Source organism: Barbus barbus (assembly GCF_936440315.1).
Source record: "Barbus barbus genome assembly, chromosome: 5".
Taxonomy (NCBI): Eukaryota; Metazoa; Chordata; class Actinopteri; order Cypriniformes; family Cyprinidae; genus Barbus; species Barbus barbus.
In genome coordinates, this window is record NC_136733.1 from 38,909,663 (window position 1) to 38,920,803 (window position 11,141).

The 11,141-nt window shown below is 38.9% G+C and overlaps 1 protein-coding gene across 1 annotated transcript in view; it reads right to left on the reverse strand.

The window, feature by feature from the left end:
• Positions 1 to 327: 327 nt before the first annotated feature.
• The window catches only part of LOC306869869 (protein HIRA-like), an 11,779-nt gene continuing 965 nt past the window's right edge, over positions 328 to 11,141 (reverse strand). Inside the window, exons 2-25 of the mRNA XM_079416796.1 lie at positions 10,688 to 10,750; positions 10,456 to 10,566; positions 10,141 to 10,231; positions 9,667 to 9,761; positions 9,474 to 9,569; positions 8,848 to 9,008; positions 8,540 to 8,707; positions 8,242 to 8,355; positions 7,134 to 7,204; positions 6,937 to 7,042; positions 6,261 to 6,476; positions 5,600 to 5,685; positions 5,333 to 5,509; positions 5,084 to 5,251; positions 4,801 to 5,002; positions 3,950 to 4,048; positions 3,531 to 3,679; positions 3,293 to 3,454; positions 3,028 to 3,086; positions 2,184 to 2,289; positions 1,962 to 2,084; positions 1,362 to 1,525; positions 1,093 to 1,181; positions 328 to 957 (exon numbers count right to left, since the gene is read on the reverse strand). Coding sequence (XP_079272922.1) covers positions 841 to 957; positions 1,093 to 1,181; positions 1,362 to 1,525; positions 1,962 to 2,084; positions 2,184 to 2,289; positions 3,028 to 3,086; positions 3,293 to 3,454; positions 3,531 to 3,679; positions 3,950 to 4,048; positions 4,801 to 5,002; positions 5,084 to 5,251; positions 5,333 to 5,509; positions 5,600 to 5,685; positions 6,261 to 6,476; positions 6,937 to 7,042; positions 7,134 to 7,204; positions 8,242 to 8,355; positions 8,540 to 8,707; positions 8,848 to 9,008; positions 9,474 to 9,569; positions 9,667 to 9,761; positions 10,141 to 10,231; positions 10,456 to 10,566; positions 10,688 to 10,750 — 2,993 coding nt within the window. The 3' untranslated portion in view covers positions 328 to 840. The remainder of the gene's footprint in view (positions 958 to 1,092; positions 1,182 to 1,361; positions 1,526 to 1,961; positions 2,085 to 2,183; positions 2,290 to 3,027; positions 3,087 to 3,292; positions 3,455 to 3,530; positions 3,680 to 3,949; positions 4,049 to 4,800; positions 5,003 to 5,083; positions 5,252 to 5,332; positions 5,510 to 5,599; positions 5,686 to 6,260; positions 6,477 to 6,936; positions 7,043 to 7,133; positions 7,205 to 8,241; positions 8,356 to 8,539; positions 8,708 to 8,847; positions 9,009 to 9,473; positions 9,570 to 9,666; positions 9,762 to 10,140; positions 10,232 to 10,455; positions 10,567 to 10,687; positions 10,751 to 11,141) is intronic.

Sequence of the window (11,141 nt, forward strand, 5' to 3'; positions counted from 1 at the left end):
ACAGTATTACTGCTTTTACGGGGTTTTTTTGCTCAAATAAGTGCAATCATGGATAACACTTATCAGGATTCAGGTTATATTTCTACCAACTTAAACCTTGTAATTCCTAAAAAAATTATCATAAAAAAAAGTTTACAGTGCTTTCTTGCCAAACGCTCTTTTTCTTGTTACCCTGTGGGAACAGTCAGATCTCTACTACCACCGCCTGCCCAAAACAAGGTAGTGCTACATATGACCAAGAAAAATGCCCTGATGTTAGTAAGTTTGTAGCACCAGCAAATAAATCACCAGAATTAAATAAGACATACGAGAAAGAAAAGAGCATCAGATTTTAGAATTGGTAAATTGTTTATTTTTTAATTGAAGGATTACCATTTTCTTCATTTTATAGAAAACGGAGAAAAATGAAATTGCCTTGTACAAACATTTACAAATAAATGACAAGTGGCTGTACAAATAAGAACTGAAAGCCAAAGAAAGGAGGGAGGGAGAGTTGGATCACCACTTACAGCAACTTTTAGAGTTTAGAAGTAAAAATGTCCAGTTTTAAGATGACTGCCATGCAAACTTTGTGCTTGATCAAAATTACCCCAAAATGTGAGTTCACCCATCCTTTCCTCTTTCCTACCACCGGCACAAAGTTTACAAACATAATTAATAAATGTATTCTTTAATACAAATTAATTCTTTAAAAAAAGCATCATTATTTTTGTCCATTTTTATTAGTGTCCATGTCTGCTTTAAAGATAGTGCTGTCAGTAAAGCTACGGCAGACCGTTAGCACATGTACAGGCCAGGAAGGGGTCAGGGGTGAAACATCAAAAAGTCAAAGATGAAGTGCTATTTCAAACGCAGCAATTCGAGCTGATCCTGGTACTCAGTGAAGAGTCTCTGGAAACGCAAGTTCTGACCAATCACAGGCAACACCTCTGTCAACAGATCCCTCTTTCTCAGTCCCTGAAATAGACACAGAAAACAGAGCAAGCTTTGAAAATGATTTTGAAAGACATGTTTGGTTTAATCGGTAAATGCAACAACACTACCAATAATTCAGTACATAAATCTGTAATGAGGTTCCAAAAAAACTCATACCAGGACTGTTGGCTCCCAGGAGCTGCTGCTGGATTTGTGAACGGGTCCTAGTAAATCCTGACATAGTCCCCTTAACCTCTGCTCATAACCTGCACGGATACACACAGAGCTTTTGTAAATCTGCTCCGATTAAGCAACAAACTCATCTTCATCTTAGATGGCCTGAGGGTGAATACATTTTCAGCAAATTTGTAGCTTTTGGGGAACTATTGCTTTACTTTAACAGACCCTCTTGGCTCTTGTTACCAGCTGACCACCTTCTCACTCACCCTCATTTACAAGGAAACGTGCGTAGATGAGAAGCCAGTGCCTGTACTCGCTTGCTGAGAGGAGGATGAGGGCGGAGGAGAGCTGGTTCTCCAGGAAGGCCAGAGTCATTCCCTGCTGCAAGTGGTGAGGAGTCGAAGACAAGCGAGATGCCAAGCGCCCCGCACTGACACAGACAAAAGAGATGGTTAAGGCCTGTTCACCCCCAACTTAGCATACACTGACGCAACACAAAAGAAGATACTAGGGAAGGTAGCTTGAAGCCATTGAATTTCTTACAATGGAAAAAAAAAAATACTGTGGAAGTCAATGGCTACCAGCAACATTCTGGTTATCTTTCGAAATATCTTTCATGCTCAACAGAAGAAAGATGTTCATAAAGCTTTGGAACAACGCGAGTAAATGATGACAAAATATTTGGGTGGACTATCCCTTTAAATGTTCAAGCTCTTTAAATGAGTAATTCCAACAATGTTGTTCTGCTATGTTATCATTATAGTTTTAGTGTGGACTTCCCTATTCTCATCAAATCAGTATTAAAGCTAATTCTAGGGATTGTGAATCAGAAAGCAGCATTAGCAAAGCACTAAAATGGCTGTTACCTTAGATTACGGCCCTGTGTTAGGGCCAGTGGCCCCATGGAGCCCAGAGCATCCTGAGAGGACATGCAATTGCGGAAGTCTGCGGACTGTATAAGAGAGTCCTGCTTATCTGCGATCAAATTCCTATTAGAGAAGAGAGAAAAGACAATCATAGTGGCCCTGAAAATTCTTTGGTCAGGTTCAGGTTGTTAAAACTTAACACATGGCTTGTGTATCACTCACCAGGTCTCCAGCGATGAGTTAAAGCAGTATGTTTTTCCATTTGACAACGACACCACAGCTACACCTTGCTGAGTCAAAAAAGACTGACTTACTGTGGCGTCTGTGCCTGGAGTGAGAGAAAGATAAGGTATTATAATATTTCAACTGACTCCTATTTCATTCGTCAAATTATTGCTACCCATCATTTTGCTCTTTTCATGCAATTCAGCAGTTTTGTGTACCGCAAGTTTTTTAAACGCACAGCAAAAAAAAAAAAAAAAAAAAAAAAAAAAAAAAAAAAAACAGTAATACTGTGAAATACTACTACAATTTAAAATACACTTTCTATTTGAAATTTGAATGTATTTCTGTGATGCAAAGCAGAATAGTCAGCACTCAGTACTCTTTCAATGGTCTTCAGTTTCACATGATCCTTCAGAAATCATTCTGATATGCTAATTTTCCGCTCAAAGAACATTTATTCTCGTTGTTGTGGAAACCGTGATCAATTTTTCTATTTCCCAGATTCTTTGATGAATAGGAAGTTTAAAATTGCAGCATTTATTTGAAATAGATATCTATTGTAGCATTATAAATGTCTTTACTGTGACTTTTGATCAAACATTGTGTCCTTGTGCCACTTGTAATTGCTTTTCTTCTTACTGAAGAATTACTCTTATTAAGTCTCTTTTTTAAATCACTTTGTTAACAAAAATTATTTTTCCAGCCCATGTAACAATAATATTTATGAACAGCAGAAATCAAGGGGGTGGAGTTTAGTGAAGAGTCAATTAATGAGGTCAACAAAGATATAAAAAGGAGGAAGATCTCATTAATTTATTAAAGAAAGAAAGCAAAATCACACCTGATAAGATTGGATTCAGAGATTCATTTTTGACCAAAGCTGTCTGTTTCTGAACATCCCTGCAGAAAATAAGACAATACCAGACATTTAACATCGTGTCAGATCTAGATCTTTTAGAATTGATGTAAATAATCACTAGGCTTTAAAAAAGAGAGGCACAAATCATCCTGACTCCTGTTACAAACAAGGCCATGTTTTAAGCAATCAATCAACAAATGACTTGTCTGGACTTTTCTATTGAGAAACCGAGAGGAAGGGTCAGTACCAGACAGACAGCGTGGCTGATGCCATCAGCACCATGACAAAGTGTCCCGAGCAATGAAGTGCAGACACGGGGGCGGGCAGCATGATGGATGGAATCAGTCTCCGTCCACATGTAGTGAAGACAGAGAGTGTGCGGTCCTCGCAAGCTACAGCAACAACATCGCTATGAAAGAAACAAACTAAGTTACTTTTACTCAAGGTATTAAAATCAGACATAAACCAGTGTGTTGTGTGCTTACCTGCTGCTGGTTGCAATGATGATGCGACTGGGCAGCAGTATGTCCCACTCTCGCCCCTCTCTGCTCCATTTGAGCTGACTGAGACGAGCTCCAGACACTACAGAGACCTCGTTCTCCACCTCCAGATACGTGGCGCCATGTGTGCTCACCTAAACCGCAGGTTAAAAACCCCATGAAATCAAAATGAGAACGTTTTGTGGATTTCAGTCCTTGTTTTTATTGTTAGCTGATTTAGATCCTGAGTCATTAACCAGGCTGGTTTTTCCTCCAGCAATGCTATTGAGTCTGTGACTGAATTACATTTAACACTTTTTCAGACATACTCCTTGAGCTTCCTGATTACACATTGTGATCTGACGAAAGCGTTAATTGCACAGACAGGACTGATATCTTGGGTGTAGAGAGTTTTTGTGCCATACCTGAGAGCTGAATGATTTCTTTATGGATGGGGTAGGAAGTTTTAACACCGCTACAGGTGTTGTCAATCGAGATGGCTCCTTCTCCGCTGAGACTGGAGTCTACAAGAGAAAAGACCTATCAATCACATGGGTTCTAATGAAGGACCCTCAGGGTCTCATAATAGAAAGAAAGACAATAAAAGATATAGGGATTATAGTATAGAAGCCATAGTCGACTAATATAGATTTTTTTCTTATATTTTTTATATATACACATTTATACACTGCTGTTCACAAGTTTGGGGTCAGTATGATTTATTATTTTTTTTTAATTAATAGTTTTATTCAACAAGGATGCATTAAATTGATCAGGAGTGACAAAGACATTTATATTTCAAATAAATCCAGTTCTATTGAACTTTCGATTCATGAAAGAATCCTGAAAAAAATAACTGTTTCCACAAAGATATTAAGCAGCACAACTGTGCTTTGCTTTCACAGAAATAAATTACTTAAAAAAAAAAAATGAAACCGTTATTTAAAATGATCATCATATTTCAAAAATATTAAAGGTTTCTACTGTATTTGATAAATAAATACAGCCTTGGTAAGCATAAGACGCTTCTTTCAAACTCATTAAAAAAATATATTACAGACCTCAAACTGTTGAATGGTAGTCTATAATATGTATAAAAATCCTAAAAATATACTTTCAAAATATTTTTGGTAGCAGTGCTGTATTTTACATACTTACAGCATGCTGTACTTTAGCATTTACACAGTTTGCACAGTAAAACCCCTCAGAAAAGATCTGAACAGGCCCCCCATCCATCGACTTTGGGGTCCAGACATCTTTCGAGAAGAAATGTCACCTGTGGGAAGGGCTGTGATATGGGCATCATTTTGGCATCTTTCCTCGGCCTTCCCTTCTTCCTCTTCTCTACCACCTCTGCTCCCTCCATCTCTCCCTTCCTCTTGGCCATAGATAGCGATTTCACCATGATCTTGTCCTCACTGTCGCTGCTGCTCTCATCTTTTCCTTTTGGCTCCTTCACAGAGCTGCTGTCTTTTACCCTGAGACAGAACCACAAAAAAACGTCAGTTTGTTTTTAAGTTCAGTTTAGAAGAGCATGACCATCATGCAGACTTTATTACCTCTCAAGTGGGGTGATGCCTATAGTGAGGGGTACACTAGTGACCCCTGGCGTGGCCTTTGACCTTTCGGTAAATCGTGAATCCAGCGCTTTCATGGGCTCGATCTTGGAGGCAGATGTCAACAGCAGATTCGATTTCATCCCGATCGAGTTCACAGCTGCAGTTCCACTAAAAGAGAGACCAGAGAAAGAGATTTTTAGATTTTTAAAAAGTATTGGTTGAGAGAGAGAGAGGGGAAATGGCACCTACCTGTCCTTGTTGTCTTCCGCAGTTTTGTTGGGAGAGGTGGTGGTGGGGTCATGTGAGGGGCGCAAGCCAAGCGAGTTGGCCGTACTGGAATCCGAAGAGATCTGAGAGGTGAGCTGAGTCGATGCGGAAGACCCCGGCAAGATTGGGACGCTGTTGAACAACGCTGGTGAGAAGTCCCTGGGTAAAAGAAAGACATTCAGACACTGAGGGTATACTGTAGTTTAGGTGAGTGATAATTTTAGACGCGTTCTTGTGAGCTTTCGTTACCCCGTGTCGAGCTGTGCGATGCAGAGAGGTGTGATTCTTCTCCTCCCATCTGCGGTTCTGGTCTCCACCTGCTTCTTTAAGAGGTTCTGCCCAATCAAAAAAAAAGTGCCATTTGTTAATAACTGCAGTCCTGCAAACATGTTGTTTAAGGACGAAATTGTCAGGCTCTCTAAACTACAATGCTACGACCATCATGGAATTAAATGATACATACATATACAGAGAGACAGGCAGATGTGCATGCAAATTATTTAATATCACACACCCACACATTATGTATTTGCATGTAATATGCATGTAAACTATTACAATTTTACATAACCACTCATTATGTGTATTAGGGCCGGGCACTATGATTCTGCTATTTCATTTAGTCCCAAAAAGTATTCGGACACTTTTGGACTCTTTAAGGTCACAAATAAAACATTTTAATTTCATATATTTAAATGCCTCAATCTCAAACCAACTAGCATATGAAAACAAACAATGCTAGACGTGGTTTGGATTTTAATATCTGACAGAGCAGGAAACTTACTTTGTAAACTTGCAAGCCAGCCATGGCGGGAGGTGGAAATACTAGTAACCACCAATCATTATTTACCACATCATCATTCAGCATATCCGTTTACAATAGCACTGCTGTGTGTATTGTTCTTCTGACCTTTCTGATGTCCTCCAGGGACTCTCCGTTGAGCACATTGGTGAGTTTGGGCGTCTGGTTCTCAGGACCGCTTCCCTGGGCTCCAATGGGGTTCTGGTTCCCCTGCCGTTCCTGCTGATACTTCAGCATTTCTGGGTTCTCAATGATTGTGCTGGAAATTTGGGAATCCATCGTGATGGCCAGACTCTTTCCGTAGATGTTCTGATGAACAGCATTCTACAGAAAGATATACAGAAATCTTATTTTGGGGACTCAAGTCTTTCCGCCACCTAGTTAGTTTGTGTGTGCTAAATAACTAACCAAAAGTAGCAAAGCTATTAAGTCATTTACATTCTTCAGAAGCGTGACAGTAGCTCAGCTGTTTTCAAAACAGTTTGGCTTTTCCAGTTACAAGCAATTTCTTTTTTTTAAATGCTGCATCGTTGTTTTCGTCACACTGCATTAAGCAGGCAAAGGCAATTAGCAAACACTCTCCTACAATGTCTTGTGCATCTCTTTAAGTAGAACTGGAAATTTTTATTCAGTTTAACATTCTGAATGTCAACAAATGGTTCAAAGAAAATTCAATTCTTATTAATACTTAACTAAATGTGTGCAACTTAAGTGAGATTCCAGTTTTTCAATTTGTTGCCTTAAATACTTAATGCTGACACTGGTGTGTGCGCATTTTCTGCACCTTTTCTTCTTCATTCAAGGGATCTCCCAGTTCATCCTGTGAGAAATCCAGGAAAGCCACAGTGCCATCCATGGAGCACACCAGGAGTCCCAGCCCATTGAGTGTCCTGAAAGATACGATCCGTTCACAATACTCTCATGCATGTAAGCTTTTACCCCACTACATAGTCTTGGAAAATAGAAAAGCTGTTTTCTTACCACGTAATATCCATAATGGATTTATCAAAGAGGTCATGGATGACCACCAGTGGGCGTTTGAGTGAGGTGAGCTGAAAAACAAGAGCAGGATAACTGATTCAAGGTGCATCGCCTTAACGTTCAGAAATCACACCCTTATACTGCATGAATATGTACCCTTTTTCTGTCCTCACTGAAAGAGAAATACTGGGTGAAACAAGGGAATAAGAACATATTTAGTTCTTAAACAGCTTTTTGGGGCCTTGGACCAATCAGGTTTGACTGTGGGAGGCCGTACATGCCAAAATACATTGCCATGGTTGCAGCTGGTTAGGAAAAAATCTCGTTAACATGGGCAAGATGTGATTTATCGCTTTATCCTGTCAGTTTTCTGTTTTATTTTGAACATTAAACAATATTTTTAAGCAGAGCATAAACACAAAATTGTTTAAACTACCATTCAAACGTTTGAGGTCAGCAAGATTGTTTTGAATGAAAATAACTCTTATTCAGAAAGCATGCATCAAATTGATCAAAAGTGACAGTAAAAGCTTTTACACTGTTACACAAGATTTGCTTCAAATAAATGCTGTTCCTTTGAAAGTTCTATTCAACAAAGAACTGCAAAAAATGTATCTATAGTTTTCATAAAAACTGTTTTCAACATTGATAACAAGTAATGCTTTTTAACACCAGATCAACATATTACAATGATTTCTGAAGGAACATGTGGCACCAAAGACTAAAGTAAAGGTCGCTTAAAATTCAGCTTGGCATTACAGAGATAAATAACATTTTAAAATATGCTACAAAAGAAAACATTCATTTTAAATGGTAAATTAAGATTTTATTACATTTATGCATTTAGCGACTTACATTGCATACAGTTTTTACATTTTTATCAGCTCTTGCTTTCCCTGGGAATCGAACCTATGATCTTGGCGTTGCTAGCGCCATGCTCTACTATTTGAGCTACAGGAAAGCTATTAAAGCTTATTAATGTCCCTTGATTTTGCAAATTTATAATTTAATTTTAAATATAATTTTTCTTTTTTGTAGTGGGGCCGGACCAATGTGCAAAAATAGAAAACAAGGGTAAAATAAGGAGTGATATAGAGCAGTCTCATACCCATACTGAGAGTGAGCGGTCCTTACTGCCCACAGCACAGCAGCAGTACGGACAGCTGGGTTTGGGTGTACTACCATTCTTCTGTTTCTTCTTAAAGATCTTAGGATTGAACTTCTGCAAAGAGATGGAAAGGAATTAATAAACCACTCAATAAGAAACACGGATTAAATTCTAGCTTAGCCAATTTGACAAATCATGAATTTGTCAAAACAAAAGGAAAACACTCTAGTACAAACTACGATGGAAATTTCAATGCATGCTGTTCTGTGAAATATTACAGATTTGAAACAATACTAACCACCACAGTAACAGCTTTTCGATGACCCACAAAGTCCATGTTGGTCTTCCAGCCGTCACGTTCGATGATCTGAGCTGTGGGCCCAGAATTATTCATGGCATGAGCTGAAACCAGGTACTGACCATCTGGAGACCAGCTCAGCCTCAGGACGTGTGTGGTGCCGCCACACTGAATCAAAACAAGAGAGAAGAGGGGAAAAGGGAGAAAACAGGGTCACGCGCATGTAAACAACTCAAAAAAGAATCAAATAAACAAAGGAGTAAATGCAAGTCCATTTCTGGCCAACAGTTTGAACTCTGAAGTCTTACTTCACTGAAGGGTTTGGTGATGTTTGTCTCCAGCTGCCAGTCCATGGTCCTCCAGACCTTCAGGCTATGGTCATCTGCCTGGGAAGCGATGTACTTTCCAACAGGGTCCCACGTCAGGCCTTTCACCAGCCCTGTGTGTCCCTTTAAAGTCATCACAATCTCTGTGGCATACACATACAAAATGCAGCATTTGAAGCTTTGATTCAGAACTGAATTGCGGTAAAACTTTATAAAATTCCTAGATACTACAGTGGCCATTACCGTATTTGGGCACTTAAGACACACTTAATGACATTGCATTACAAATATTAGGGATGTAACGATTCACTCAGTTCATGATGCAATATGATAGACTATACAGCGTTTCTTTGGTTACTGCTATAAACAAAGCAACGCTGAGCATATGAACACTACTTTAATATGCATAATACAGAGGCAAGATGAAAAGAAGATACCATCTAAACTTTTCTAAAGACAGTCAGTTCCCCTCAGAGACACATTCACCCCCAATTGTATCACGATAGGTTTAACATCTCAACTAACTTGAATCGTCACATAATTGTATCGATTTTTAACCGGCTCAGGGTGCATCGTTACATCCCTACCAATCTAAATGGACTTTTCACCTGGAAATTTTCGAGCGTTCCATATAACGATGGTGTTATCCACACTGCAGGAGGCGAGCCAGACATCATGAGGTGACCAGGCGACATCCATTACATCTGAATCAGATTTATAGAGAACACCACATGTGCTTCACACAATGCCAAAACTGCAGACAATATCCAGCATCTCCATGAGCAGCGTTTTTCCCCTCACCTCCCGTGTGGTTCCTCAGAATCATGACGCACCTCCACTGTTCCACATTAGCCAGTTTACTGCTGGACCCAAACACTGTGCTTGGACCTATGTAACTGCAAAACAAAAGAAACACCACATAATGCCTCAAAGGCCTGCGTGCGGATGCATGTGTGGCATCTGTTTGTCTTATAAACAAAAAAGACAACATTCTGCGTAGGGGAATAAGTAATGCATTTGGCATCTACGTCATTCTGTCAACTGGTATAAAAATCAATCTTAGCATCACGTCCTAATTTTTTTAACTTTAATATTCAAAAGAATTAAAATATTATTATTGTAGCATCTTAAAAGCATTATATTTTATAAAAAAATTGTTGGGCAAAACTACCGTAAATGTCATTTTTGACATGTTTGCGTTTAACTGTTCATCATGTGCGTGCGTGAAGAGAGAAATGAAGACAGCGATGCACAGAACGGCTCAGTTTTACTCACGCAGCTCTCTTCCACACCATGACTAGTTTGTCGTCTCCTCCTGACGCCAGGTATAAGCCATTATTTGACCAGCGCACGCAATTCACACATGCTGAAATGCACATAAAACATTTAATACTGAATATTCATCTGTCACACATCCAGTCTCACATTCTGTCATACTGAATATATTGAAGTGACAAAACAATCATTATTCAGTTGTACAAATGCAACAAAATCAAGTATTAAGTGATCAATAATCCACAATATTTTTTTTTATTTGTCTATTTTAATCTTGAATATTGAGAGAGGAAAAAATAAAGTATCAAATAATACCTAAGTGATTGTCCATCTGACAAAGCAATTTGGGAATACTGTCGTTCTTCTCATCCTCTTCTCGAAGAACCGGGGCCATATTCCAAATTACCACTTTCCCAGAATCCTCACCTGTCAATCCACATTGAAAATATCAGCTCCCGATAACAAATGATCTGTCTCTAAATTAGGATGGAAATAAAACTACCTTCTACAAACTAAGCTTAATCTGAAAGAGGGTTCAGATTCTCACCTTGGCCACCTGTAGCAAACTTAGTCCCATCTGGATGGATATCAACTGAGAATATTGGTTTAGCTGAAAACAAACACACATAACACAAATACAGACTGAAACACATCTCTAGCATGGTCTGGAAAAAAATATACAATAATAGCAAAGAACAAATGCAATGCATAAAATGTACGACTCCAAAGCAGGTTAAATGACATGCAAATAAGGCCACATTAGCATGTAACACATATAAACAAAGTCACAAGTTCTATTTAATCTGTTAATTATGGCCAGATCATTTCTGAAATCACACAATTGACTCTTGATTTGATCAATGCAATAACACATTAGTCACATAAGTCATCAGCTCCAGCTTCATCGACTCGTCTGCCTTTTGGCAACTTCAACATGGGTGGTGTGCACATCATACATTCATGGGTGGCTTCTTAAAAACCAGCCAAGCTCAAAAACAGCC